General features: G+C 40.2%; 1 protein-coding gene across 10 annotated transcripts in view; it reads left to right on the forward strand.

Annotated features, from left to right (window-relative positions):
* The window catches only part of pfkpa (phosphofructokinase, platelet a), a 46,741-nt gene that overhangs the window by 7,692 nt on the left and 11,903 nt on the right, over nt 1-27,146 (forward strand). For 4 of the 10 annotated variants that reach the window (XR_004634521.1, XR_004634522.1, XM_034706333.1 and 1 more), the window contains exons 4-15: nt 2,351-2,540; nt 3,078-3,243; nt 8,828-8,872; nt 8,994-9,102; nt 10,891-10,986; nt 13,266-13,358; nt 15,590-15,715; nt 17,359-17,423; nt 17,606-17,675; nt 20,435-20,581; nt 22,421-22,491; nt 24,331-24,418. Coding sequence is in view for 8 of the 10 variants with exons in the window: in XM_034706333.1 (XP_034562224.1) it covers nt 2,351-2,540; nt 3,078-3,243; nt 8,828-8,872; nt 8,994-9,102; nt 10,891-10,986; nt 13,266-13,358; nt 15,590-15,715; nt 17,359-17,423; nt 17,606-17,675; nt 20,435-20,581; nt 22,421-22,491; nt 24,331-24,418 (1,266 nt within the window). In the remaining 2 variants the exon portion in view is untranslated. Of the gene's footprint in view, nt 1-2,350; nt 2,541-3,077; nt 3,244-8,827; nt 8,873-8,993; nt 9,103-9,341; nt 9,438-10,890; nt 10,987-13,265; nt 13,359-15,589; nt 15,716-17,358; nt 17,424-17,605; nt 17,676-20,434; nt 20,582-22,420; nt 22,492-24,330; nt 24,419-25,754; nt 25,908-27,146 lie in introns of all 10 variants that reach the window. The other 6 variants (XM_034706337.1, XM_034706341.1, XM_034706336.1 and 3 more) reach the window with 3 other exon arrangements.

Here is a 27,146-nt window from a genome sequence, read left to right on the forward strand (position 1 = left end):
TCAAATAACTTATCAACAAAGTCTTCTGGAATGGCAAAGAAAGCAGTCTTACAGGACTCCCAGAGTTCATCAAGATTCTTAGGTTTCATCCTCCAAACCTCCTCCTTCATCTCCCCCCAGACATGTTAAATAATGTTCATGTCTGGTGACTAGGCAGGCCAATCCTGGAGCACCTTGACCTTCTTTGCTTTCAGAAACTTCAATGTGGAGGCTGAAGTATGAGAAGGAGCACCATCCTGCTGCGGAATTTGCCCTATCTTGTGGTTTGGAATGTAATGGGCAGCAAGAATTTCTTGATATTTCAGGCTGTTGATGTTGCCATCGACTCTGCAGATCTCTCACACACATCCCATACTGGATGTAGCCCCAAACCATGATTTTTCCTCCACCAAACTTGACTGTTTTCTGGGTGAATCTTGGGTCCATGCGGGTTCCAACAGGTCTTCTGCAGTATTTGTGGAGATCGGGATGCAGTTCAGGCGATGATTCATCAAAAAAATTAACCTTCTGCCACTTTTCCACTATATCCTTGTATGACAAGACTTTTATCAAGCAGTGTATAACTGCTTCTTAATCTGTGCTGTACTGATCATGGGCTCAAAAAAACCTGTTTCTCCAAGAGTGCTAAAACTCTTCACATTACAGTATTCAAATGGAAAAAAACATGATCACGTGTAGAGTAGATGGCTTTATAGAGAGGAACATGCAAGTCATGTAGCTGCCAGATAAGGCTGTTCTGTGGTTTCAGAGTTCATGTCCTAACATCCTTAAATTCACAGCGTGTTTATCAGCTGTGTTTACTCAGTCCCCCAAGACACCGAACAACATACTGCTTAGGGTGCAGTCTTAGATGTTTAAATAGATGCAGAATAACTTAGAGAACTTGAGATTTAACTAATGCAAGCGTTTGCATATCCTATCTGCCCTTCATCCCCTCGTCACCATCACAGAGGCTCTTGCCTGCCTTAAATGCATCTTGGAAAGCTAGTGAGGCAAAAAGATGCACCAGAACAGAGGCCTAGATTTCTAGGGCGGTGATGTTGGTGGTAAACACTGCAGCTCGAGACCTATGGAAGCATATATGTTCCAAAAATTAAAATTATAAAACAAATTTGAAAATTTAATTGCATTAACAGAAATGCTTTTTAATTTTCTAAATATGTGCACATTATTTGACTGATAAATACAATTAATATCCAATACTCCTATTTGCATTTTAATTTTCATCTTCAACAATGCTAATTAAGTTACACAATTAAAATGAAAAAGAAAAATACATTTGCTTTTTAATTTTCAAAAAATGTCCCTCCTAAATTAGTATGATAATTCAAAATTAAAATAAAATTCGAAAATTAAAATACATTCACAGAAAGGCTTTTTAATTTTCAGAATGAATACCCATTTTTTTTTTTTATCAAAATTAAAATGAAAGGCAATTCTTCCTTTTTAATTTTAACTTTCATGTTCAAGCTTGCAAATTTTGGAAATGAAAAAGGAGTGTCTTTATTGTTTTCATTTCAATTGTGTTAAAAAATGTGCAAGCTTGAATATGAAAGTTAAAATGAAGAAGGAGGGATTGCCTTTTCATTTTATTTTTGATTTAAAAAAATGCGTATTAATTCTGAAAATTTAAAATTTTTAAAATTTGCCTTTTAATTTTAATTTTGGTACATATATGCTTCCATAGATCTTGAGCTGCACTGTTTATAGCCAACATCACCACCCTAGAAATCTAGCCTCAGAAATCTATTTCTGTGAATGCATTTTAATTTTAAAATTTTCTTTTTCATTTTATTTAGGAGGGGCATTTTTTGAAAATTAAAATGCAAATGTCATTTTCTTTTTCATTTTAATTTTGTAACTTAATTAGCATTGTTGAAGATGAAAATTAAAATGCAAATAGGATTATTGAATATTAATTGTATTTATCAGTCAAACAATGCGCACATATTTAGAAAATTAAAAAGCATTTATTTGAAATGCAATTTAATTTTCAAATTTGCTTTTTAATTTTAATTTTGGTACATACATGCTTCCATGAAGACCTGATCAAAAAATGAAGTTAGTTTTCTAACATAGTTGCAGATAGATAAATAGTCCGACTGTGGTGTTTTCATACCAGCTGCTTTGTCACTCTATACACATCCTCAGCCAGTCAGAAGTAATCGCAGTGCTTCATACTGATGCTTTGGAACCAAGGATTTCTCATTTGGCTGATCAAGCTTCTCTGTCCTCCAGAGAAGTTAGAGAGAAGTAATGAGACTCATTAAAATAAAGAAAAGCTCCCTTAAAGGCCCAGGAATAAGAATGCTCATCAGGCTTAAGAAATGCTGACACCTGTCTCCTTCAGGGTGGGACTGTTATCGGCAGTGCCCGCTGTAAAGAGTTTCGCTCCCACGAGGGACGCCTGAAGGCAGCTCACAACCTGGTACAGCAAGGCATCACCAACCTATGCGTGATCGGGGGAGATGGCAGTCTGACAGGAGCAAATCTGTTCAGGGAGGAGTGGAGTGGGCTGCTGGGGGAGCTGGTGGACCAAGGTACTTTGACTAATGTTTCCCCTCATTTATGGTGTGCTGATTGTGATGAAACCCTGCAGAAGTAAGCAGCATGTGATGCAGTAAGAGTGAACTTGTTTTCAGTGTTAGCTGACATTTCTCTTCCTACGTTAGATATTCACACATCCCACATACTCTTTTTGAGAACATTAGCTTTTTGTTGAAAGTCAGTAATTTGTTCTTTTTAATGAAACTGCATCTTTATCTTCAAATTACTAACAAACGCTGAGCTATCCTGTGCCATCTTTCAAACATGTAACCACCACTCTGTCATGAAGTTTTTTATTCTGCTCTGACCAGATGTTGTTGCCTTTTTCACACTCTTTCCAACTAGCAGATGCTCCTCATTTCCATTCCAGACTTGTTAATTAGCAATGTAGATTTGTTTTCACCCTGAGTTTTGAAACCTCATCCTGTTAGACTTTGACAACAAGGAGCCGTGACAGTAACCTGCCTGACTTTTAAGTAGAAACCACAGAGGAGGCTTTGCTTCAGCTCTAACTTTCTGATCCTTTTCAGGCTTGATCGAAGCTGATGCCGTTCAGAAGTATTCAGCCCTTCACATTGTGGGGATGGTGGGATCCATTGATAATGACTTCTGTGGAACTGACATGACAATCGGTACTGACTCGGCTCTGCACAGAATCATTGAGGTGGTGGACGCAATTATGACGACTGCACAGAGGTGAGGGGGAGAAATAGTGGCTGTACGTATATGCTCCTTGAAATGTTACATTTGATGCTTCCGTGAGCTGTTTGACATCATAGATTTTTACATCATCAACAGTGAATGACTGAAGCCGAATCAGTGCTGGGAGTTTCACACTTTTCTGTCTTTAAATATCGCATTTATCTTCCTAAATAATCAACACCATACGTGTTGGTGATCCAGCGGCAGGTTTCTGGAGACATGGCCACAGAACATATTAATGGAAATGGTCCAGAAGAACCAATGGACACCTCTGCTGCAGTTACCCATTCTGAGCACTTCCAGACTTTATTAGAAGCTGGTTTACCACAGAAAGTTGCTGAAAAACTAGATGGAATTTTCATAGCAGGTTTAGTGTCACAGAGTGACTTAGATGATCTAAGTTTCTCCTTCATTTCATAATCATTCATTCACAGAAAAAGGGAGTATATTGTCTATGTTTTATGGTACATTTGGCTCAATTACCGTACTCTAGCTCAGTTGTTTTCAAAGTGGGGTCCTGGGACCCCCGTGTGGTCTGCGAACCATAGCGTGGGGGTCCATGAAATAATTTGAATACATTTCTAGTAAATCATAAAATTGTGCTGTGTCATTAAAAACAGCATACACCATTGTTATGATACCATTTGGTGGCTCGAAGGGATATGTGAGTCTTGTTACTGTTCATTTTCTGAAAGCGTTTAAGATCAATTACTTGAAAAGTATAAATGCTGTCATGTTGAGTCCACAAGGAATGAAATGACCCTCTGTTTTAAAGTATACAAGTGGTATTATTCAAATTGAAGTGTTAGGGTTAGGGTTAGGGTTAGGATTAGGGTTAAGGTTGTGGTTAGGATTATGATTAGGGTTAGGGTTGTGATTAGGATTAGGGTTGTGATAGGGTTAGGCTTGTGATTAGGGTTAGGGATAGGATTAGGATTAGGGTTAGGGTTAGGATTAGGGTTAGGGTTAGGGTTAGGACTAGGGTTAGGGTTAGGATTAGGGTTAGGGTTATGATTAGGGTTAGGGTTAGGATAAGGGTTAGGGTTAGGGTTAGGATTAGGGTTAGGGTTAGGATTAGGGTTAGGGTTAGGGTTAGGACTAGGGTTAGGGTTAGGGTCAGGGTTAGGGTTGTGATTAGGGTTAGGGTTAGGGTTAGGATTAGGGTTAGGATTAGGGTTAGGGTTAGGGTTAGGGTTAGGATTAGGGTTAGGGTTAGGGTTAGGATAAGGGTTAGGATTAGGGTTAGGGTTAGGATTAGGGTTACAGTTAGGATTAGGGTTAGGATTAGGGTCAGGGTTAGGGTTGTGATTAGGGTTAGGGTTAGGATTAGGGTTAAGGTTAGGATTAGGGTTAGGATTAGGGTTAGGGTTAGGATTAGGGTTAGGGTTAGGATTAGGGTTAGGGTTAGGATTAGGGTTATGATTAGGGTTAGGGTTAGGATAAGGGTTAGGATCAGGGTTAGGGTTAGGATTAGGGTTAGGGTTAGGATAAGGGTTAGGATTAGGGTCAGGGTTAGGGTTGTGATTAGGGTTAGGAGTTGGGGTTAGGGTTAGCATTAGGGTTAGGGTTAAGATTAGGGTTAGGGTTAGGGTCAGGGTTAGGGTTAGGGTTAGGATTAGGGTTAGGATCAGGGTTAGGGTTAGGGTTAGGATTAGGGTTAGGGTTAGGATTAGGGTTAGGGTTAGGGTTAGGATTAGGGTTAGGGTTAGGGTTAGGGTTAAGATTAGGGTTAGGATTAGGGTTAGGGTTAGGGTTAGGGTTAGGATTAGGGTTAGGATTAGGGTTAGGGTTAGGGTTAAGATTAGGGTTAGGGTTAGGATTAGGGTTATGATTAGGGTTAGGGTTATGATTAGGGTTAGGGTTAGGGTTAGGGTTAAGATTAGGGTTAGGGTTAGGATTAGGGTTAGGGTTAGGGTTATGATTAGGGTTAGGGTTAGGGTTAGGGTTAGGATTAGGGTTAGGGTTAGGGTTAGGGTTAGGATTAGGGTTAGGATTAGGGTTAGGGTTAGGGTTAGGGTTAGGATTAGGGTTAGGGTTAGGGTTAGGGTTAGGGTTAGGGTTAGGATTAGGGTTAGGATTAGGATTAGGGTTAGGGTTAGCGTAGGGTTAGGGTTAGGGTTTGGATTAGGATTAGGGTTAGGGTTAGGATTAGGGTTAGGGTTAGAACCAGAACTAAACTTAAGCATACAGGACCAGAACCAAACTCATGCAAACAGAACCAGAATCAAACTCAGCCAGAACTGAACCAGAACCGAAGCAGAACCCTACAAGAACTGAACCAGAACCGAACCTGAACCGAACCAGAACCGAACCAGACCCGAACCAGAACTGAACCAGAACCGAACCGGAACCGGAACTGAACCAGAACCGAACCGAACCAGAACCGTACCAGAACCGTACCAGAACCGAACCAGACTTGAACCAGAATCAAACCAGAACCGAACTAGACCCGAACCAGAACCGTACCAGAACTGAACCAGAACCGGAACCGAACCAGAACCATACCAGAACCGAACCAGAACCAAACCGAACCAGAACCGAACCAGAACCGAACCAGAACCGAACCAGACCCGAACCAGACCCGAACCAGAACCGTACCAGAACTGAACCAGAACCGAACCGGAACCGAACCAGAACCGAACCGAACCAGAACCGTACCAGAACCGTACCAGAACCGTACCAGAACCGTACCAGAACCGAACCAGACTTGAACCAGAACCAAACCAGAACCGAATTAGACCCGAACCAGAACCGTACCAGAACTGAACCAGAACCGGAACTGAACCGAACCAGAACCGAACCAGAACCGAACCAGAATCAGAACCTAACCGAGCCAGAGCCATACCAGAAACGAACCAGAACCGTACCAGAATTGCACCCGGACCGAACCAAACCAGAATCGTACCAGAACCGAACCAGACTTGAACCAGAATCGAACCAGAACCGAACCAGAACAGAACTGAACCAGAACCATATCAGAACAGAACCAGAACCGAACCAGAACCGAACTCAAGCAAACTGAACCAAAACCAGAACCAACTCAGATAAACAGAACCAGAACCAAACTCAAGCAAACATTATTAATGTCCTCAGGTTGGCATTGAGAAAAATCAGATGCCTCAGCTTGGATGGGCTGATCCGATTTCTCCTCTCAGTGAGTATTTGCCCGGTCTTCAAGAAGACTCTCTCTGAAGGAACAGATGAAGCCAGGATACACAGCCTCCCCTCCATCACCTGAATCCTATATCCTCACATATGATTGGCCGCATGGCCGCCATGCTGACCAATCAAAACAAAGTTCTGCTGTGAGCAGAGCTGGGGCTGAACACTGTGAAGGAAAGCAGCGAAAGGAAAAAAATGGGAGCCGGCTCTCTCTTGATGCGAGCCGGCTCTTCTGATTCACTATAAAGCATGGACTCTCAGAGCCGCAGCTTTTGATCATGACACATCACTAATGTGCTTAATCTGTGTTACAATTATGAGGGGGCCATGGACAATTTTCTCACCTGTAAGGGGTCTCTGGCTCCAAAAAGTTTGAGAACCCCTGCTCTAGCTAGCAGGAGTGCAAACTCCCGATAGTGAAAACAAACGGAACAAAAAGAGCCACACAGCTGCACAGAAACTCCACGTTGTAGACATCACTGATCATGATAGACATCGCCATGCAGGAAGACAGTTTACATTTTTTTAAATCTCTGAGAGATCTTCAAATACAGAGTGCATCTTTACACCGGTGTGATTTTTTCAGAGTTTATGGTAACTCAAATAAAAAAACGTGACATTTGCTTTGTGTTATATCGACCACTTAGCAGGATGAATATCATGATTAAGCAGGTATATTTTGAGTCTGAGTTGAGTTGAGAAACATTTGTGGCCATTTTTGTCATTCAGTTCTATTTAGGTCATTAATGCACTGATCCTCTGATCATTATTATTATTTATTTATTTCTGTAAGGCAGCTTCCTGATTCCTGTGCTGGCTCTTTTGTTTTTTTCTTAGCTCATTTTATATTTTTTGAGAAAAGAGAAAGCTGAGATGTTGCCCATCATTGTTACTTGGTTGCACTAATAAAGTGAAGTGCTGTACATCTGTGGTTGCATATTCTATTATCAATTTGCCATCATTTTTAAGTATGTAAGAGATGATTTCATTGATAGCCATAGACTACATGTCTTTCAATGTAGGAACTAAATTTAGACGGTCATACCAGCTTGATCATCAATGAAAATGTCCTGGAAATGTCCTGGAAAATGATCTCTGGAAAAGAGTGGGAACCCTGTGAAGACGTTCAGACAGAGAGAGAAACAAGGGACCAAAGTGTCAGACACCAATAAAGGACCAGATGAAGCCAAAATCAAAGCTTTGCTTGAGAGGACTGTCTACACACTTGATGTGACAACCGGTTAGAGGAAGTATGGAGGTCCACCACCAGAGTCAGCCCACTCAGGGGCACAGCCCACAAAAGAGTTGGGCGGCTGTGGCTCAGTGGGTAGAGTCTGTCGTCTATCTATCGGAAGGTTGGCGGTTCGATCCCAGCTCCAGCAGTCACATGCCGAAGTGTCCTTGAGCAAGACACTGAACCGTGACTTGCTCCCTCTGTTGTTCAGAGGTGTGTGAATGTGAACGAATGAGATTAGCTAACACTGATGGTCCCTCACTACATAACAGCTTCTACCGTGAATGGGTGAATGTGATGAGTAGTGTAAAAGCGCTTTGAGTGGTCAGAAAGACTAGAAAAGCACTATATAAGTCCATTTACCATTTACCAGCAGACAAATACAAGATGTATTATCTAAGTCAATTCAGGGTTCTTAATCCGTTATTACTGTGAGTGAGGATTTTGTTGCAGTTGCCTGAAATAGAGGCAGAAAAATACATGTTCTGTAGCAAATCACAATCAATTACTCTCCAAAAACATATCAACCAGCTTAGGCTAACAGATCCATTCAGTGTCTGTCCAGTGTCTTTTATTAGATACATCAGTCCAGTGCTGTTTAAACACAAACAGGGTCCCTACAGATCTGAATACTGCTTTAAAATGTCTGGAATGTCTGGAGTGGAGGCGGTATGCTTAATCTGGGATAGATAATATGTCCCCTTTGGAAAGGCTCCCAGGCCTGCTATCAGAGATGAGGCAGCATTCAGTACTTCTCCAGATAGTCATGGTAAATGTAGAGATGTTGTCGATTTTTCACAGACTTCATGCATCCAGGCAGTTTCAGGAAAGTGTTTCCAAAATCCACAATTCTGTTTTTAGAATGTTATCTTATGGTAACAGGAGGATAAAGGGAAAGGGACATTGTTTTTATCCATTTGTTTGAAAGCCTGTATTATTACGGATGTGAATGAAGTTATGTAAGCTTAAGTGCACTTAATAATCTGTTCATTCAAACACAATGAAACTCAATGCTAGTGTGAACCCTGGCCTGGTTTATCAGTCTCATTTGCTGCTGTGGTGATATTTTTTAAAATTCCAGGGTATTAAAAAGGTCTTTAAAGTCATTATTGTTTTTACTTCACACTGTGTAGATATCCTGCTTAACGCTCTGCTCAATCATACCTGTTTCTAATCTTTCAGTCACCAGAGAACATTTGTGTTGGAGGTCATGGGCAGACACTGTGGGTAAGAATGCTTTTAATAAACTTTGATAAGCTGATAAAAAAAAAATCTTCTGGCAAGCAGGCACAGAGACTTCTTTCAGTTGTGTTTATACAAACATTGCTCTGTGTGTGTTTTATCTTAGCTACCTGGCCTTGGTGAGCGCCCTGGCTTGTGGAGCAGACTGGGTGTTGATCCCTGAGATGCCCCCAGAGGACGGATGGGAGGACAAGATGTGTCAGAAACTGTCTGCGGTAACACAATCTGATTTGTTCCCTACAGTAAACCCAGTGAACAATAATGTGCCAGCATCAATGCTAATATAATACCTACTGAGTAACAGTAATGTCATTATTCTGCACACATTTTCTGCTTTTCTACAAGGTCTGAATCCTGACTGTTTAATCAAAGAGATGAAGGAAAGTGTTTAACCTCAGTCGTCTGCTGTCTCATTGTGTTTTTCCTGTATTGGAAACATTGTTTTATGATTCAGACCCGCTCCAGGGGCACAAGGCTGAACATAATCATAGTTGCAGAGGGATCCATTGACAGGCATGGGAAGCCTATAACTTCTAATTATTTGAAGGAAGTGAGTACCTGAGTGCAAAGAAAGGGGAAGCCAGAAGCATGGAGACCTGACGGAGCCACACAAGCCCAAAAAGTTCTCTCCAACACCTTTCTTCTGTGACGGCATCAAAAAACAGGACAACATTCAAAAGCCTGGACCTAGTATTTTTAGAACTGGACTCTAATTTTAAAGGTTTTAAAGGTTTGGGAATTGTTCCAGCAGATTGCTTCAGCTAGCAGCAGCAGAACAACTGTCACGGCTGCTACATAAGTCCTTTTTATATTTCGAGCTACAGCCCCTTAACGAAGATCCACCATAATCATGCCTTTGTACTCACATATTGATATCGCAACAGCATAACGTTGATGCGCTCTGTGTGTGATTTCACACACGCTCTGTTTAAGGACAAGAGCTTAACACAACAGGAGCTTCACGTACACACACACACACACACACATACGCACGCTCAAACATGAACTCATACATGGTGCTGTTCTGCCGGTTCCTGTTGATCTTGCCTCGCCCATGTAACGCCTCTGTTTCTACCTGCAAGGCCAAGCGCAGCAATGGGACAACTTTTTTTCACAGCCTGATCGAAGTACACCCACTAAAAGTTCTTGTTTTTGTCATTCACATGTTTTTCTCAATGTCTGACAAACGTACAGAGAAGACTGCGACAGAGACAGACCCTTTAGTTGAGAGTAAAGATGTGTTTAAAACACACACAGGTTTTTCATTCCACTATTTCAATTGTTGGTCTACTGCTGCTTTAATCTACCTGTTTGTTTTGATTTTATGTGCCTTGGTGTTTTATGATGGTTAGTTTAGATCCAAAATTATAATTTTGCACCACACAAGAACAAAAACATATTATTAATCAAAGCAGCACGGGACCAGCAGCTCCTTAGAGTCAGGTGCTTTTGAAAAGAGGGATAATTGCTCATCTTGAAGGACTGTCATCAAAGGGATCTTTTCTGTAATGTTGTCAGACAATTAGAATAACAATTTGAGCCTCACGTTGGCAAAAACATGCATTTTTAATGGATGTACTTAAATTTGTTGCGTGTGCCCTGAAGGATTATGTTGCAGCCTCTTTGACAGTTCCCAGCTGTGGTAATCTGCTGGAGCACTTCCAGACATTTGCACTTTAAATATGTAAAAGTAGAGTCCAGGTTTCAAAAGACTGAAGTAACCATCTATTAATATGTCTGGGGAAATGATCTATCTGGCTTTTGACAAGGTAATCATGATGCTGTTTGTTTTTTTCTGCCGTATTACAGTGCAGACAAGTAGTGAGGTCAGCAGGAAATTGCTTATTAGGAAGTGTAAACACCAGCTGCTTTCATTATGAACCAATCTGTACTCAGCTCTCGGGCTGTTGGCATCGTCTGGCCCCCGTGCTTCTGCGAGCCCATGTCGCAGCCACAGTCTCAGTTTTTCTGTCATGTTGTTTCTCCACCACCCCTCCTTGTAGAACCGAGCAGGAATGAAAAGGCTGAATATCATAATTGTAGCCGAAGGGGCGATTGATCGTAACAACAAATCCATAACCACTGACTTAATCAAGAATGTAAGTACAGAAAGTAAACGTGTGGCAACTTCAGCTCTGACTGCCTCCTGTTTGACCTCTACCACTGTACTGCTGCCCTGGTGTGGCTTTGACTCTGTCTGACCGCTGTGTTTTCTGGAGTGCTCTGTCAGAATCACTCTCTAGTTTGGTAAGAATGCTGCCACTGTACTACTCCTCCTGAACAGACACCCTTACTAAACCTCACTCCCAGACATTACATGATAAGTGCCTCACACAACCTTGTATTTTGTATGTTTTGATACTTTCATGGTGTTTATTTTTACATCCAGACTATCAGTGTGCCCTGACCCTGCACTAACTGTTGTTGTGTGAAGGCCAACATGTGAGGAGTTTTATTTCCTTGAACAGTGCTTGAGTATCTTTATTTATTCTTCCAGCTTGGGATCTTCTGTGTTCAGTTTAAGCAAAGGGTTTCCTCTAACATGACTGAAAACTTAGAATGGCTTGCATGTGCTCTGCTGTTTCCCCTTCTCTTCAGCTTTTCTACTGTGTTTGTGTTTCGGTGTTTGACGTGCCTGTCCTTGTATGACAAATATAAATGTATTTCAATGTATATATCAACTAGATTTATAGTGTAGTTTCAACATAGACTGTATTTCAGATTTAGCTGTGCCACTACTATGCATGAGATCAGTTAGTATTATTAATCAGCAGGAGTGTAAGTCGTAGAGATTTTCCTATATGTGTTTTTTCCAACACAGCTGATACTAGAGGTGCAACAGATCACAAATCTCACCAGATCTAATGGTTGGATTGGATCAAGGAATTTTGTCCTTTTTGATCAGGGGCCTCATCTACAAAGGGTGTGTGCGCACAAAAACGTGGCGTACGCTCTTTTTCACGGCAAAGTTCAGATGTATGAAGAGTGAATTGACCGTGGAAATGTGCGGTGCCTCACGCCAACTTCATGGATGGCGTACGCACGTTACTGCAGCTGTTGATCCTTGCACACAGATTCATACATCTGTTCTTTTTGTGCGTTCAACGTTTGCTGGATTTGAGCGAACGCCATGTTTCAGTAGGAAATCCATGCAAGTCTTTGTACATGAGGCCCAAGATCATTTGACAGATTGTACAACAACAAAAAAATCATAACTTAACAACTTCTCACTAAGCCATGATTGTAAATGTGCAAACAAGATGCATCTCAATAATGTACTGAATCCTTAATTTACTGTATTTTATACACACTGCCACAACATTATCAATTACCTTACATCCAAAAACGGTGTGTAACATATACACACAGTTAATTCAGCAGATGTGTGTAGATCTGTGCATTGTTGTGCTCCTGCTTTTGTGAGTTTGACAAAACAACAAACAGATAGTTTGTGTTTAGGGACTATAAACTCTGTTTTTGGACCAAACACAGTGCAAGTTTATGTCTTTGGGATAAGTATACTAAATAAACTATTGGTTGTTGTCACACACAACCACCAGCTGATATTTGGGACTGAAAGGAGAATAGTCCTGGCATATTTTCATACAAAGTAGTCTCACACCCTGATTCATCGACACATTACGATGCTTTTCTCTGTGTAAGTTGTCTCAAAACTCGCACACTGTCTTTGCCTTTGTACAGTAGGACTTCATGGCACTTATACACTATACCTATATTCAGTTGGCAAGAAATTTACTTTACACCATGAGGACAAACTTCCCATTGATCTGTAGACCACAGGCCATTAGAGAAGCAGTGGGTGATCTGAAGGGATCAGCTGTGATCAGTTGCACCACTAGCAAACACCATGAACGATCTGATATCAATGCGATACTCCTTATCCTGTGTGGGTGTGATTTGATAGCTATCTTGATAAGTTGCCTACATTTTTTAGTTAATATATGCTAATAGATAAGTGTACTATTTGGTGGTCTTCAAAGGCTTTTCAATACTAGTGTCAGTTTTTAAAAATGCTTTTGTTTTTGAGTAATGCGAAACTCTTTTTGAGTCTTGAAAAACATTTTTTTTAAATATCAATCAGAAGCATAAAAGTAAACTTTTTCATACATTTTTAGACATGGAAGTATTTTTTTGTACTACGACAATTCTCATCAAATGTGATTATAAACACCACATATCGCTTTGCTATCAGTATCACAATTGGTGGATGTTTTGTGTTACGTATTGTACGACAACATTCTTACCACAGCAGGCCCTGTTTCCCAATAGTTCAGTTTGCAGCAATATTTCCTGTTAGAGGCATTAATAAATATATCACCATAATATTTCCAGTGACTGTTAACTTTTATCCTCCTAGCTCGTCGTTAAGTGTTTGGGTTTCGACACACGAGTGACAATCCTGGGACACGTGCAGAGAGGAGGGACCCCTTCTGCTTTTGACCGCATCCTGGTAGGTCCAACACTCATTTTGATATTTGATGAATAATTCCAGTCATTTTTATTCTCATGCTAAGTCACTTTATTTAATGCGGAAATTCAAAAGCAACAGGAGCTTACACAATGTGCTTTACAGTACAGGAAGATCATTTAGAAACACCAATTCAGGGATACACAATTACAATAACTATGAACTATTAATAATACATGATATAACACATTAAATGCATTCAATACATCAAAAAGCTTTCTTCATTATTGAAACACATACTTTTGTTCTTGCAGAACTTACTAATATCAGTATTTGAAGCTTTATTATTTCTATTTATGATAGAAAATGGGCATACATGTTATCTAAATGAATATTTTTCTCAATTTTCTGACGTTTTATTGGCAGATTGATCTATGAATAAAATAACAGCATGTTGAAGCCCTCATATAAAGGTTATACATTGATATTTAAACTAGAATATCTTCAGCAGTGATTCAATAAATCTTTTAACCTTTAAATGACAGCAGAGTTAGTGCGCTCACTTTTTACCCACTGTGCCACATTTGAGGTACTTTGGTAGGACTAGCTCAGTTGTCTAGAGCACTTCCTGTTTAATCCTGTGTGTGAATGTGTGTGTGTTTGTGTGTGAGAGGAGAAACACTGCCAGGTTTTAGGTTAAGCACATTAACAGATTTGTGGCTCAGCATTTGGAGCACAGTAACGCAGACAGTGTTTAACAAATCTCTTCATGTTTGCCACAAACCCACTCAAATGGAGGCAGAGCGAAAAGATAAAGTAGAGAATGTACTTCAATTTTGTGTGTATTGTATTAAAGAAATCTTACTGCAAGAGTTCTTCCTCTATAACAAGAAAGTAAAGCGTTAATCTGGACATAATGACTTAAAGCTCCTGTGGGGGTGTTTAAGCTGGCATTGAAACAGATTGAAATGAACACTGATGGCTCTGGATGAGCTACAAAAGCAAACCAGACCACCATTGCGGAGGTTATTTATTCCTATACTTTAATTTGATATACTTGCCAGACCTGCTGTGGAGGTAGGAGGTGATAACGATGTCTGTTTGTATGTCTGAAAACACATAAACATGTTCAGGACAAGATCAGCAAAGAGAGAAATCGTCCTGCTTTGCCCACAGGTGGCACCAAAATTGACACAACCGAAAGGTTCCTCACAGGAGCTTTAAAGTAAGCAAAACAACAACAAAGAGAACACAAATATATGTATTTTTGTAAGGTATTTAAAACATATAAATATTTAATAGGGATGCACGATATTGGATTTTATGCCGATATCGGATATGCCGATATTCTACAACTCATTTAGCCGATTACCGATACCGATATTATTTCCGCGCACCTAATTGCAGAGATCATCAATTCTCTTCTGTATTGGAATTAGCGTACAGTATTATGGTGATACTGATACAGTGTGCCTAAATTAGTCAGCTACATTTATCTTACAGACTGCTGCTTAAATTCAAATTTATCTTAAAACATGAGCCCAACATGTGTGCAGCAGCCCATTATTTTATCAGTTAATTATATCTGCGGATATCGGTGTATTGGCCGATATCCAATAGTTCTATTTAAAGCCAATATCGTCCGATACCAATATTGTGCCAATAATATTGTGCATCCCTAATATATAACGTATCAAAGAACCCACTGATAGCTTTACACTAGCTCTGCAAGGCTTGATACAAGCTTGTTTTTCAGTTATTAAAGAGATTTAGGAAATGTTTACTGTCAGTGTGTGCCATTTTTGGAGCCCCCTGTATGTTTTAGCTCTTTGCTAATCTTGTCCTGAGTTTAAAAACTCCTCCCTGGAGCTTTATATTTAGTATCATGCAGTTGTCTTGAAACAAGGCCAAGTAAGGGAAGGGAAGAACACAATCTAATGCAAATCATTAAAAAAAAAACAGAACTATAAAGTAATAGTTGAAATGACTCTCAGTGGCAGATAAAAAGTGTTCTTTGTTGTTAAAAAAAAAAAGACTTGTTCAATGAAGGATAAAGAATAAAGCGCTCACTACCTGTTCCTACATGAGGAGATGAAAAGGATCCTCGTCAAAGCAGTTTCATTCTTAGAGGACAGATTTTAAACTCATAACCTTTTTTCTTTATCTTTTTCAAAGCATTGATTCATTTTGGAAAACATTGCATGTGTACAGTTCTAAAGATGTAAGGTTTTAAAAGTCAGTGTAATGCAGCTTTCATGTGTTTTCTCTCACAGGCCAGTCGTATGGGTGTGGAGGCTGTCCTCGCTCTCCTGGAGACCACTGCAAACACTCCAGCCTGTGTGGTCTCTCTATGCGGTAACCAATCTGTGCGGCTGCCTCTGATGGAGTGCGTACAGATGGTAGGCACTGGACTGGGCTGGAAACAAGCCAACAATAACACACATTCAACACACACAAAAATGCAACCCATTATTTGTGAAAAGTATGGAATCTGAGTGGGGAGAGGGAGAGGAGGAAACTGCAGAGCACAACCAAACGCTGTAAAATGACTCTGCTGGAATCAAAGAGTCAGTGGGGACGGCTGTAGGAGCTTAAGTAATGATGACAAACAGCACAGCCCATTGGGTCTGGAGAGCACTAATGTTCACAAGAGAGCTGTATTGTTTGAGAGGCAGTTGTGTCTGGTTAATGATTATCTGAGGCATTTGGCAGCGTTGGGCGATGACTGCCTGCAGCTCGGTGATGTAATCGCCGCCCATCTCCACAGAAGCACACAGAAGCTTTATTGTTGTAATCCCATGTTTGGATTTAACTCAAGGGAAAACTTACTACTGTTTACTTTAATTTGCAGCTCCTGGAAAGTGGTTCAAGTTTGACCGACATTTTTATCGCAGGTTGAAGTAAGGTTAAAAGTAATTACAGTTTGAAGTGGAACAGATTGCATGTTTTGTCTTGCTTTGTTCCTCCCCTTTTAATTAAACAAGCAAACATGTTCAGCAGATAATAGACTCATTAAAGATCAAAGTTTGTCCTTGCAGATATTTGTTGTTGCTGTTAAAAATGATGAAATTGTTACTTCACTAGTCAGTGATTCAAAACTTTTTTTTTTAACCCAGTTACACCAAATCTGCTTTCTAGCTCTCCTGGGAGCCAGTTTCAAGCACTCTGTGAGAGATCATGTTTTAATCAAGCGGCAACCTCCAGTCTAAAAATATGAGTCCAATGCGGAAGTGCTAAAAGCTGCAGTTCATCTAGGATCCGCTTGAGGCTGGCTCCCGGAGTACCGGAAACCACATACACTCCAATTCAAAAAAGCCAATCTTTACTGCAGAAATAAACATGTTTACAGCCTGGTACAAAAGACGAGTGTAGTCTGGATAGCTCATTTCTATTGAGATTACAAGTCTTCCAATGAGAGGCACAGCTGACTTGACTGACAGGTGGGAACACTGTAGCTGTTGGCTAGGAGGCTCAAAGCCCGCCTCTTTACGTCACAATCGCTCAACAGCAGCAATATGGCTGGCCTCAAAACAGCTCTTCAGAAACAGATGGGTGACGTGACTGATACTACGTCCATATTTTATACAGTGATGGTTTTAATATTTGAAAATAACCTCAAACTTAACCTTCATGTTAAAAAGGTTTACTGTGCCCTGGTTTTGTAGATGCAAGAACATCTCTTGGTTTTTTTTAAATTTTACACAACCATCTACATCATTGCAATTCCCTGTGCACACATCTCTCCACTCCTGCAGGCCCTTAAAAAAAAAAAATTGAGGTGAAACATCCATCCGGGTCTAACAATTGTGAACTTATAACACATATTTTAGCTGCTTTACATTGGCTATAACTTTCCTAAATTCACTTTGAATCACTTCAAAGACTCTTTCTAGTTTGACTCCCTCTCATTATTTGGATCAGTTTTCCTCTGAAGGCCAAACATGCTGCCTGAGACCGTCAGGCAAAAAAGTCTGGCATCACAATTTTTCACTTAACTACTATGTGCTACATCTAATGATGATGATATGCTCTCTTCACTCAGACTCAAGAGGTCCAGAAGGCCATGGACGAGAAGCGGTTCGAGGAGGCTGTAAAGCTTCGGGGCAGGTATGACCAGAGATCTCCACCTGTCGTTTATTTCCACCCAGGACTTAGCTGGAAATTATAACAATACAGAAAATGTTAAATACAGCCCTCAGTTTTGACCTTATGATATGAGAAGGCATGGCAGTGAACACATACTGAATTGTAGATTTGACAACATTGCATGTCCCACTTTTTTATTGCAGGAGTTTTGAAAACAACCTGAAGACATACAAACTGCTGGCTCATCGTAAACCAGAATCTGAACTGCCAACTGTGAGTCCCCTCATGTTGTGTTTGTATTGTTTTTAATTTTGCAGTAGTAGTCTCCACCATGCCTGGAGTGCAGGTTATATTGAGAGGGCTGAATTGATCTCCCAAAGCCACAGAGATGTTTAATTTTTTATTACACTGTGCTAAAGATCTGACCACAAGTGATGACTCAGCTACAGCAAACAGTCCTGATGCTGCTGCTGCTATTTTCAGAGGCTCACTTACAAAGTAATTATTCCTTTAGATGTGGAGTTTAATCACTGTCGTAATTTTAATGTGTGTAATTGACAACTAAATGTTGTGTTAGCGTTTTCCTGCTGACAATAAGAATAGTATTTTTAAACCAAGGACCTGTTGCTACAATTTTAGGGTTCTAAATGGTCATTAAGTTAGAACATTTTTTGGAATTGTCCCAGCAGCTGTTCAGGCGGCAGCCTTTAAAAGGACTGTCATGGCTGCTGTACTAATCACATGCAGCCTGTTGCACCAGCTATGTGTAAGTTGTGTCCTAAGTTAGGGTGTAAAGTCCACACTAAACCAAACGTTGAAACTAGTTAGTTTGTAACTTAAGTTGTGTCATTGATTGGTTTCACCACAGAGACGTAAGGCTCATCTTAACTAGTAGACAGTAACGTCCAAACTAACCAAAACATTGTCGCAGATATGACGTTTACACTTCCAGCAGCCAATCAGAGGAAAGCACCAATTTTGATGCATTGTTATCTTTCGTGCCTAATCGTCTCAGAACTGACCGACAGCTGAATCAAACTAAAGTAAGGTGATAACTACAGCCTAAAGCCTTTATCTACAGTGTCTATAATAACAGTGACATCGAGTGGTAAAATGATCAGCTACAGCATATGTTAATACTGAGGAGTGCAAATCTTGGTCATCAAATTTTTCCAAAGGATGTAATCTCTCACGGATATCGCGTTGCCGACGTTATAGCTGGGAGAACCCTCTGTATCTCCTCAATCATCCCACCTTTCAAAACAACGCGCCATGGCAGCCGATATACTCTACAGAGGACTTTACACCTACCAGGAGCTAAGTGTAAGAATTACGTTGTAACTTTGGCTTACGTTGGAACTATCTCAGCTGGTGCAACGTCCAAAACGTTAGTAGAGTGTAAACTCCATCCTAAATGAGAAATTGCGTTCAAACTAGGCTACGTTTGAGCTTACGCACAGCTGGTGCAACAGGCTGCTGGTCAGTTACACCTGCTCAAATATGAGCATTACTAGTGCTTGTTTTTACAAGTGACAGGCCAAGATTATTATTTCAAGATGATTACAATATTACAGAAAGGAGCCCTGTGGAGATGGACCTTTTTGTTTAAGGCTGAATCTCCTTTTTTAGAAATCTGAAATAATAACCTCAACGCTCCCTTTAAAGCTACCAGACTCCATTGTTAAATCAGTAGTTTTATCTCCCTGAATATAGAAGTTGCGGGACTACCAGTGCTTCAATCATTTAGTTTTTATGTGTTACTGTGTGGTACACAAACATCCGGTTGGATCCTAAATAAATACTGATGATATCAAAGTCACAGTAACACAAACAGACAGAGGCAGTGGTAGACCAGCAACTCTCTAAAATGCTGTTTTTGCCAATGGGGTCTGGTGGCTTTGAAAAGAGCAAAGCACAGCAGTTTCTAGTTAAATACAAATCTTACCCCTGAACAAGAAGGTCTATTTTCAGTGGCGATTCTAGACCAGTTTTACTGGGGGGGCCAGGTTGGGGCCAAGGGTGTTGTCAGAGGGACACATTCAACCCTGACAAAAGAGACTGAGAAGGGCGAGGATCGGCTGAGAATAAACTGGCAAAACATCAGTGCATCGCTATATACTAGACGTATATACTACTGTGTACGATATCAAAATGCAGACTGACAGCAGCTGTTTGGCTGTTTACACTCAACATGTGTCCCTTAGCGCTCGAAGGGACTGGAACCAAGTGCCACACGCATGTCTTCTGCCTGTAACATCGGCACGATACCGAAGCTTTTTTTATTGCATAATATTTGTTTTGTGTGGAGGCGGGGGCACAGGGGGGTCCAGGCTCAGTTTTACAGAGGCACGGGCCCCTGTTGGCCCCTCCCCAGAACCGCCACTGCTATTTTTAAGGATAATTTCTAGTGGAGCCTTAGCATAACCATTGGAACCTCACAAACACAAGTCTTTTTGTGGATGTAAAATTGGTAGCCTTTAGCCATTCAGATCTCAAAAGATGTGAAATAGGACCCAGGTATTAGAATGCTAGAATTCCTCATTAAGCTGAAACAATGTGTTACATATAATAATAATAATGTTTCCCAGCTCATGATAAACAGTATCTACCTGCTTGCTGTTACCTTGTATTCGCCATGCAGTCTTTAATTAAAGTGAAAGACTTCACATGCGGCTCAGCTGTGCAGCAATACCAGATGACACCTGGCCCCCCCCGCTGAGGGATGACTTGTTCAACCTTGCCGGTAGCTGCGGCAGCCTGCTGCTGGAGCAGCTGAGACTGAAGACCAGAGAAGTGTAGAGGCAGCTCAGCAGGCAGACGTCACGCTGTGGAGCTCGCTGCAGGGTTCTGCTCCCTCTGTATCTGTGATAATGACCAGTGCAGGCCCAGCGTGAAGCTGAGCACAGACCAGATAGTATTTATTGATTCACTCTGCAGAGCTTGATCAACTGTCCAACAAAAACAACTGCAACATACTCTCTGTGTTTAGTGTTACTATTAAGTCCTTTTTCATGTCTGTTCTCTGCCCTCAGAGCAACTTCAACGTTGCTGTGTTGAACGTCGGAGCCCCTGCAGCGGGGATGAACGCTGCCGTTCGATCAGCCGTCAGGGTGGGAATCTCTGAGGGGCACAAGATGTTTGCTGTCAGTGATGGGTTTGAGGGATTCTACAAAGGGCAGGTAGGTACTATAGAGCTGATATATGAGTACATGTACTGAAATATGTGCTCTTCTAAAACCTTCTCCCCAGCTGCAATCACTCAGTCTTAGCAGCTACAACATGGTAGAGCAGGTCAATCAAGATTTATATTTAACCACAAAGTGAAGGCGTGTGTCTGTTGAGATGTAGGAGAGGAAAGTCTTCATGTCAAGACTTTAGAGAGTTGTGTTTTCCTTAGCCTTTCCAAAGCAAAAAACAAAACACATCTATGTTTACCTGTGACAAACATTTATTCCAGAGCCAAATGTTTAGGATAGGGTTTCAATGTTTAAGCCCGTTCACATCTCACACATTCATTATGTGGTTATGCTGTGTGAGGAGAAAGTCTTGATGTGACTGTTTGAGAAATATTTTTAGCTCTGTCCTACTTTAATTTGGGAGAATTTCAATCAGGCTGCTAATGTTATTTGAGAAAGCAAGACCTCAACCAAACATATTCCTTAAAAGTGAACCATCAAGGCTTAGAAGCCAATCAGAATTGAGCGAGAAAAGAAAATTATTTTGATCTATGCCATCAAAGCATAACATTAGGACAGTAGATCCACAGTGTTATTCAATAACCCAGGGGTTTGTTTGTTTTCATGAGTTCTGGATTGACTATCAACAGCGCTTTATTTCTAGCCTTGTAGCCGGTTAATATCATGCATGAATCCAAGAGAACCAACTGGGACCCTTTAAAAAGATTCTCCTTTCAGAGTGAGTCAGCTGAAAACATGAAAACATAATTAACCAGTCTATTTTTAACAAGCTTATGGAATTATTTTTAGCTTAATCAGCAAACTTTGTTGCACCTCTATCTGAAATCTATGTCCTGTTGTTATAAACAGAGTTCCTGTTTTGGTAATTTTGTCATCCCTTTAAGAAGATTTTGTCTTTAAATTAAAGACGTATAAAGACGATGGACTTCATCCAGTATTCGGATTTAATAGCTAAACAAAAGTGAGGTTTACTTTTTCAATGATTTAATTAACAGTTGGCAAATTGGCTCAGCCTGATGAGAGTCGGACATTATCTCTATAATCAGGCAAAATTAAGGGATAATCCGGTCCCTCCACTACACAGCTCAAAGTCACCACAGTACCACTGTTAACCAAAAGAGGGCAACAGAGGGCGCAGAACCTAAAAAAGCCTAAAATAATGAGTCAGTGGGGGAATTTTATGTGATCCTGCTGTAGGAGTACTTCTCCATTTCAATGTTAAGTAAAAGCAGACAATAGTTATCTGAGTCTATCAGGGGAAAGCTGTTCTGTTCAGTAATGTGAGACATTTTCCCTCCCCTGTGACGGACTGGTTCAACTGGTTCCCTCTCCCTTATCCTCATCTGACCTTTCCCAGTGGAACACAGTAAATCCTCTCAGTCAAAGAAAAGCACTTAACAAAAGAACAGACCATTTCTCTTCATCAAAATGTCTCCAACATCACTGGTTAGTTAAACACCCAGCGCGCCCCAGCAGGCTGAAATCAGGCCGAGCCAACTGACCCTGAGAAGATTAGAGCAGCGGGAGTAATGGATTTCTATACTTCAATGCTCCGGGACTCTCTGTGGCTCACCTCTGGGTTTTCTTTGGTCCAGTTAATTTGTTATGTGTAAGAGAGTGTGTCCAGGAAACTAGCTCTCCTGCTAACAAGCTCTGACCAAAGGAGGATGTGTCGGGGGCTGAATTTCAGCAAAAGGCAGGAGGTTGAGAGCGAAATGAAACGTCAGAGTCGCAGTAGCTCAGAATAACGTTATGTTAAGTAGAAGTGAGTATTTAAATCAGGATTTAGGATTACATGTGTTGTTTCTTTTTTCTCCCCAGATAAAGGAGATTAAATGGGCTGATGTTGGAGGATGGACGGGACAAGGCGGATCTTTGTTGGGAACTAAAAGGTAGAGTCTAGATCAAAGGATGTAACCATACCTCCTGAGATAACAGACAATTCCAATCAGTGAGATAGAAAAAGAGTCATGATACCTTTTTCAAACAGCAGAGGGTGCTAAGATCGTAAGGATGCAAGATGTCTCTCTCCTCAGCAATTCCAATCCAGTATGAAAACATGTATGACAACATCACCAATGACTCTCTAACTTTTTGATTCAACAGTGACTCACTTTATCAGCGATTTTTTTTGTCAATCGTCCAACACTACAACAATGTAAAAGCTTTTTCCTGCTATTCATTGTGCATTTAGCATTTACTCCTGTAACTTTGTAATCTGGCCAACCTCAAGCAGTGTTAATTTCGAAATTATGACGATAAATGTTCGTCAACGACTCATTTTTTCATGAAGAAACAAGACTATGACGAGCTAAAGTGCATCACTGATAATAAAAACTCTGAAGAAAATATGTTTTGATTTTGTTGACGAGACGATGACGAGGCGAAAACATTAGTGGCCGACAGTCGGACATTCAGAATCCATGTTTTACCTCGCTGTGCGTCTAATCTTTAGAAATAAAAGTGATGCGTTCCTGTGACAGGCTGCATTATTATCTGAGGGGCGCAGTGTTAGCTTGGTCTCTACCTGCAGCAGGTGTGCTTTATGAACCAGCTCTCCCCTCCTCCATGCATCTGTCTCTGTTTCATTGAGGGTTTTTACCCCCGGTGTGCGTTAGTGACAAAGACACAACTAGGGGACGTCTGTTTAATATTTGATGTTTGCCGTTTTTGCCGCTCTCACCGTAAAAAGCTCTGCGTCTACAGCTTGATTTAATCCAGTTTGGTGATACATCAGACACATTTAGTAAGTTTCGATCAACTCCTTGTCATCAAAGATGCAGATGCATTTCAGAGTGCCGTGAACTGACTGTCTGTCCAGTGCCTCTGTCGCTGCGAGATGCATTCAAGGACCGTCGTAAATGTGCAATACAGTCCTTTCATGGCATTTTTCTGTGAGTCAAGAGAATCAAAATACAGTCACAGTGGTCACATCAAGAATGTTTTCTTTTGACATTTTAGCAGGGACAGGCTTGATTATTTAACTTAAGATATTACACAAGCAAAAGTGTTAAAGGAGTGAAATGTTAACGATTCTAACACTTGGTATAACCCTGTTACCAATATCTGATCGACGATATGCATTATTCAAAGAGTGGAGATGTTTTGGCAAAAATCAAAGACTATAATGTTTGGAGTTTTCGTCGACTAAAACTATAAAGGGCTGAAAAGACTAAAATGTGACTAAAACTAACGGGCATTTTCGTCTAAAGACTAAGACTAAGACTAAATCTAAAATAGCCGCCAAAATTAACACTGACCTCAAGTGTCCTTTCAAAATAAGCAATAAAGTAACGTAAGTGTAAGGCAGAATAAAGGCTAAAGTAAATCTCCACAAATATCAGGTATATGAGACCATCTCTTTGAAGGAGATGGAACGTAAATCGGCTTACCTATTCTTTAAAAAAAACATATTATATAAGGAGTTGAGCGCATCCTTGCATGCCTATCTTAATGTGTCCTGTGTGATTGATCAGTGACTGTTAAGCATTACTAATAAGTCCTATGAGGAATCACCAAGTCCTTCTCCGGTGTTGTGTAGTATTGTAAACAGGTTATAAAATTAGTTCCAGCTGTTTGCTGTATGTGAGATGATTGTTGCTTTAAATGCACACGCTCTTTAGGTATTATCTTGTGAACATGCACATTATGTTATTGTTTCTTTCCTTTAATGTTCCTTCTTTTATTTTTTTCACAAGTATCAATTTAAAATTTTCCCTGCCTCCTTTCAGAACACTTCCTGCAAAGCATGTTGACAAAATTGCCGAGCAGATGAGAATGCACAACATTAATGCACTCCTTGTTGTCGGTGGATTTGAGGTACGTTTAATTCTACATTCCTCCTTCTGATTATGTTGCAAACAAGAGTGTGTGATCATCTTTAAGCTAAATCAAACATTGTTGCTCTTTTTAAATTCATTTAAATGTCAAATCTAATATGAAGCAACTTTGTGTCTTTAATACATTTTAGATTTTTATTCTGTCTATATGTTCTGTACAATATACAACAATGAAAACTGTTATTGGATCTTTTCCATCACACTTATCCCATTTTATGTCAGCACATCACCATACAAACCTGTTCTGGAGGCACTGAGAGGACAGTGAGAACAAAAAAAAAAATCTTTTAAAGTCTGAAAAAACTTCTTTAATTTAATTTTTTTTTTGAGAGATAAAGGAACATGCAAAAACAAGTTTTGACATGTGTAATCTTTCTTGTTCCTGAATCTTGTTTCACTGTTCTCAAATGTTTTAAAAGGAATCTGGAAACATTACTCTGGCAGTTTCTTATTTATCTGTCATTTTTTTCATGTGAAACGAAAAAGTAACTTGAGAAAGTAAAATATTAAAGTTAACCTGTTTCACACACAAGAAAGGAACTCAGCCAAATGATTCAAAATGTGTTTTTTTTCCACTTTGAACTCTGTTGTATTTTCTGTGATAAGGGTGAAAAAAAATTGCAAAGTATTGCTTTTTCCAATCTTTTTAAACCCCTTTCAGTTTTTTAGATAGCACTTATTGTCCCCTACCTTTATTCATTTTCCCACAATTGAATTGGAGGCAAAAAAAAAAACATGATCAGACTTATTTTCCTTCACTGTCCTCTCAGGGCTTCCGTACATCCTACATAATCATGCACATAATCATGCTTTAGCCATTTCTCTGCCAGAACTTAAAACAACATGAACTGAAGAAAAACATTTGTACACTGTTAATTTCCAATGTTTTGAGTAAAGTTTAAGAGAGTAAGCAGAATGTTTTTTGATGATTTAGTTTAGTAGTGTTGCAAAGTATTGCTAATTAATGTAATGATTTGGTTTTATTTGGAAACAGAGCACCTGCTTTATTCCAGCCATTTCACGCAATCCCGATTAGATGCTCACCGGCTTAATTTTCCTGTGATGTATGCAAGTAAAAAAGTGTTTAAATGTGTGTGAGTGTGTGTGAGTGAGTGCGAGATAATGTTGTTTATTGTGGAGTGTTACCTGTCTGTTTCGCTGCTGTCCGTTGTGATAGACCTGGCTCCTCCCCTTGGCACCCTTCATTTTTGTCTCTCCTCCCTTCCTTTGTGGCAAGTAGCACCTCTCAACCCAAACCAGCCATCCAAAAAGCTCTTCCCTCACAAACACTAAAGCCCTGTGGCTCTGCCCTGCAGGCCTTCCTGTCACTGCTGGAATTGTTAACGGCGCGCGGGAAATATGACGAGTTCTGTGTGCCCATGGTCATGGTCCCAGCCACTGTCTCCAACAATGTGCCGGGCTCAGACCTCAGCATTGGCGCTGACACGGCTCTGAACGCCATCACTACTGTAAGTGATGGGGCTGGCAACCAGAGTAGATGATAGCTACACACAGACTGATATAAAGCACAACACAAGCAGACAAACACTCCAACAGGCTTGAGCTCACATAACCAGCCGGTCAGTCATGTTTCAAGAAGGGAGAAGTTGATCACTCAGTTTTTCGACCAGTCTGTCAGGGAGTAAAACTGAGTACATTCTGACATAAGCTTAACTTTAACATCAAATGTATTCATCCATACAGAAGAATCTATCTGTAATGGTAAGACTGGTAAAGATATATCACGTCACGTAGTGTCCCTCCCTCCCCTCTCAGGTAAGTGAGCGACAACATGGAGGCATGCTGTGAGCTGCACGATTGCCGTGACTGCCATGTTTGCTCTGCCTGCCCTTACTTCTCCCTGACTGTGTGTTTGTATAATATCTACTAACATCAAAATGAGTTGTTAACAGCATGCAGGTTTGATGTTGTATACTCAGCTTGCACTTTCTGCTACAAAACAAGTGAACAATCTTGAAGTTTATTTAAAAATGCACTTCAATTAAATTCAGTGGAGCTGCTAATGAGCTAACTGTACTCCAATATGCCACAGACATTTTGCATTGTGCGTCTGAATAAACTATTCTACCTTTTAATGCTTTAGAATGACGCAAAATAATTCATCTTGTTTTTTCAAGCATGGCCCATTTTTTTTATTATCATCTTTTGTGGTCTAAGTGACTAAAAAAATACCAAGAAAAACATGAAACACGCTCGTGTAGATTTCTTCAGCCAGCAACCAAGAAACTGAGGGTAATTGCTGCATGCATCCGATCAAAGGACGTGTCATTTCCACTGACGGGCTCAGATCATGTTCAAAGTGTCTGAAAACGTTGCCGAAAGGATCCCTGCAGAGACAGACTTTAGTAAGGATTAAGATCATATATGCTCTTCAAAACCCCCAAGACTCAATATAGAAAAAGTGTATTTTTACTTTTTGGAATACATGAGTTGCTGGTCCACTATTTGAAATTTGCTGTGAAACACTTTTAAAGCAAAATAATATTATGTTAACCCTCCTGTTATGTTGTGCGTCAAATTGACCTACAGTCTCATAGTCTAGTCTCATAAAATCTAAAAATGTGAAATGAAATAATCAAAATTGATGTCATATTAAACTACTTCATTTATATTTAGGTCTTTCCAATGTACATTAAAACAAGTTTTAACATTAATTTGAATGAAAAACGAGTGAGTTATCCTCATTG

This window comes from Notolabrus celidotus, chromosome 17 (genome assembly GCF_009762535.1).
Source record: "Notolabrus celidotus isolate fNotCel1 chromosome 17, fNotCel1.pri, whole genome shotgun sequence".
Classification (NCBI taxonomy): domain Eukaryota; kingdom Metazoa; phylum Chordata; class Actinopteri; order Labriformes; family Labridae; genus Notolabrus; species Notolabrus celidotus.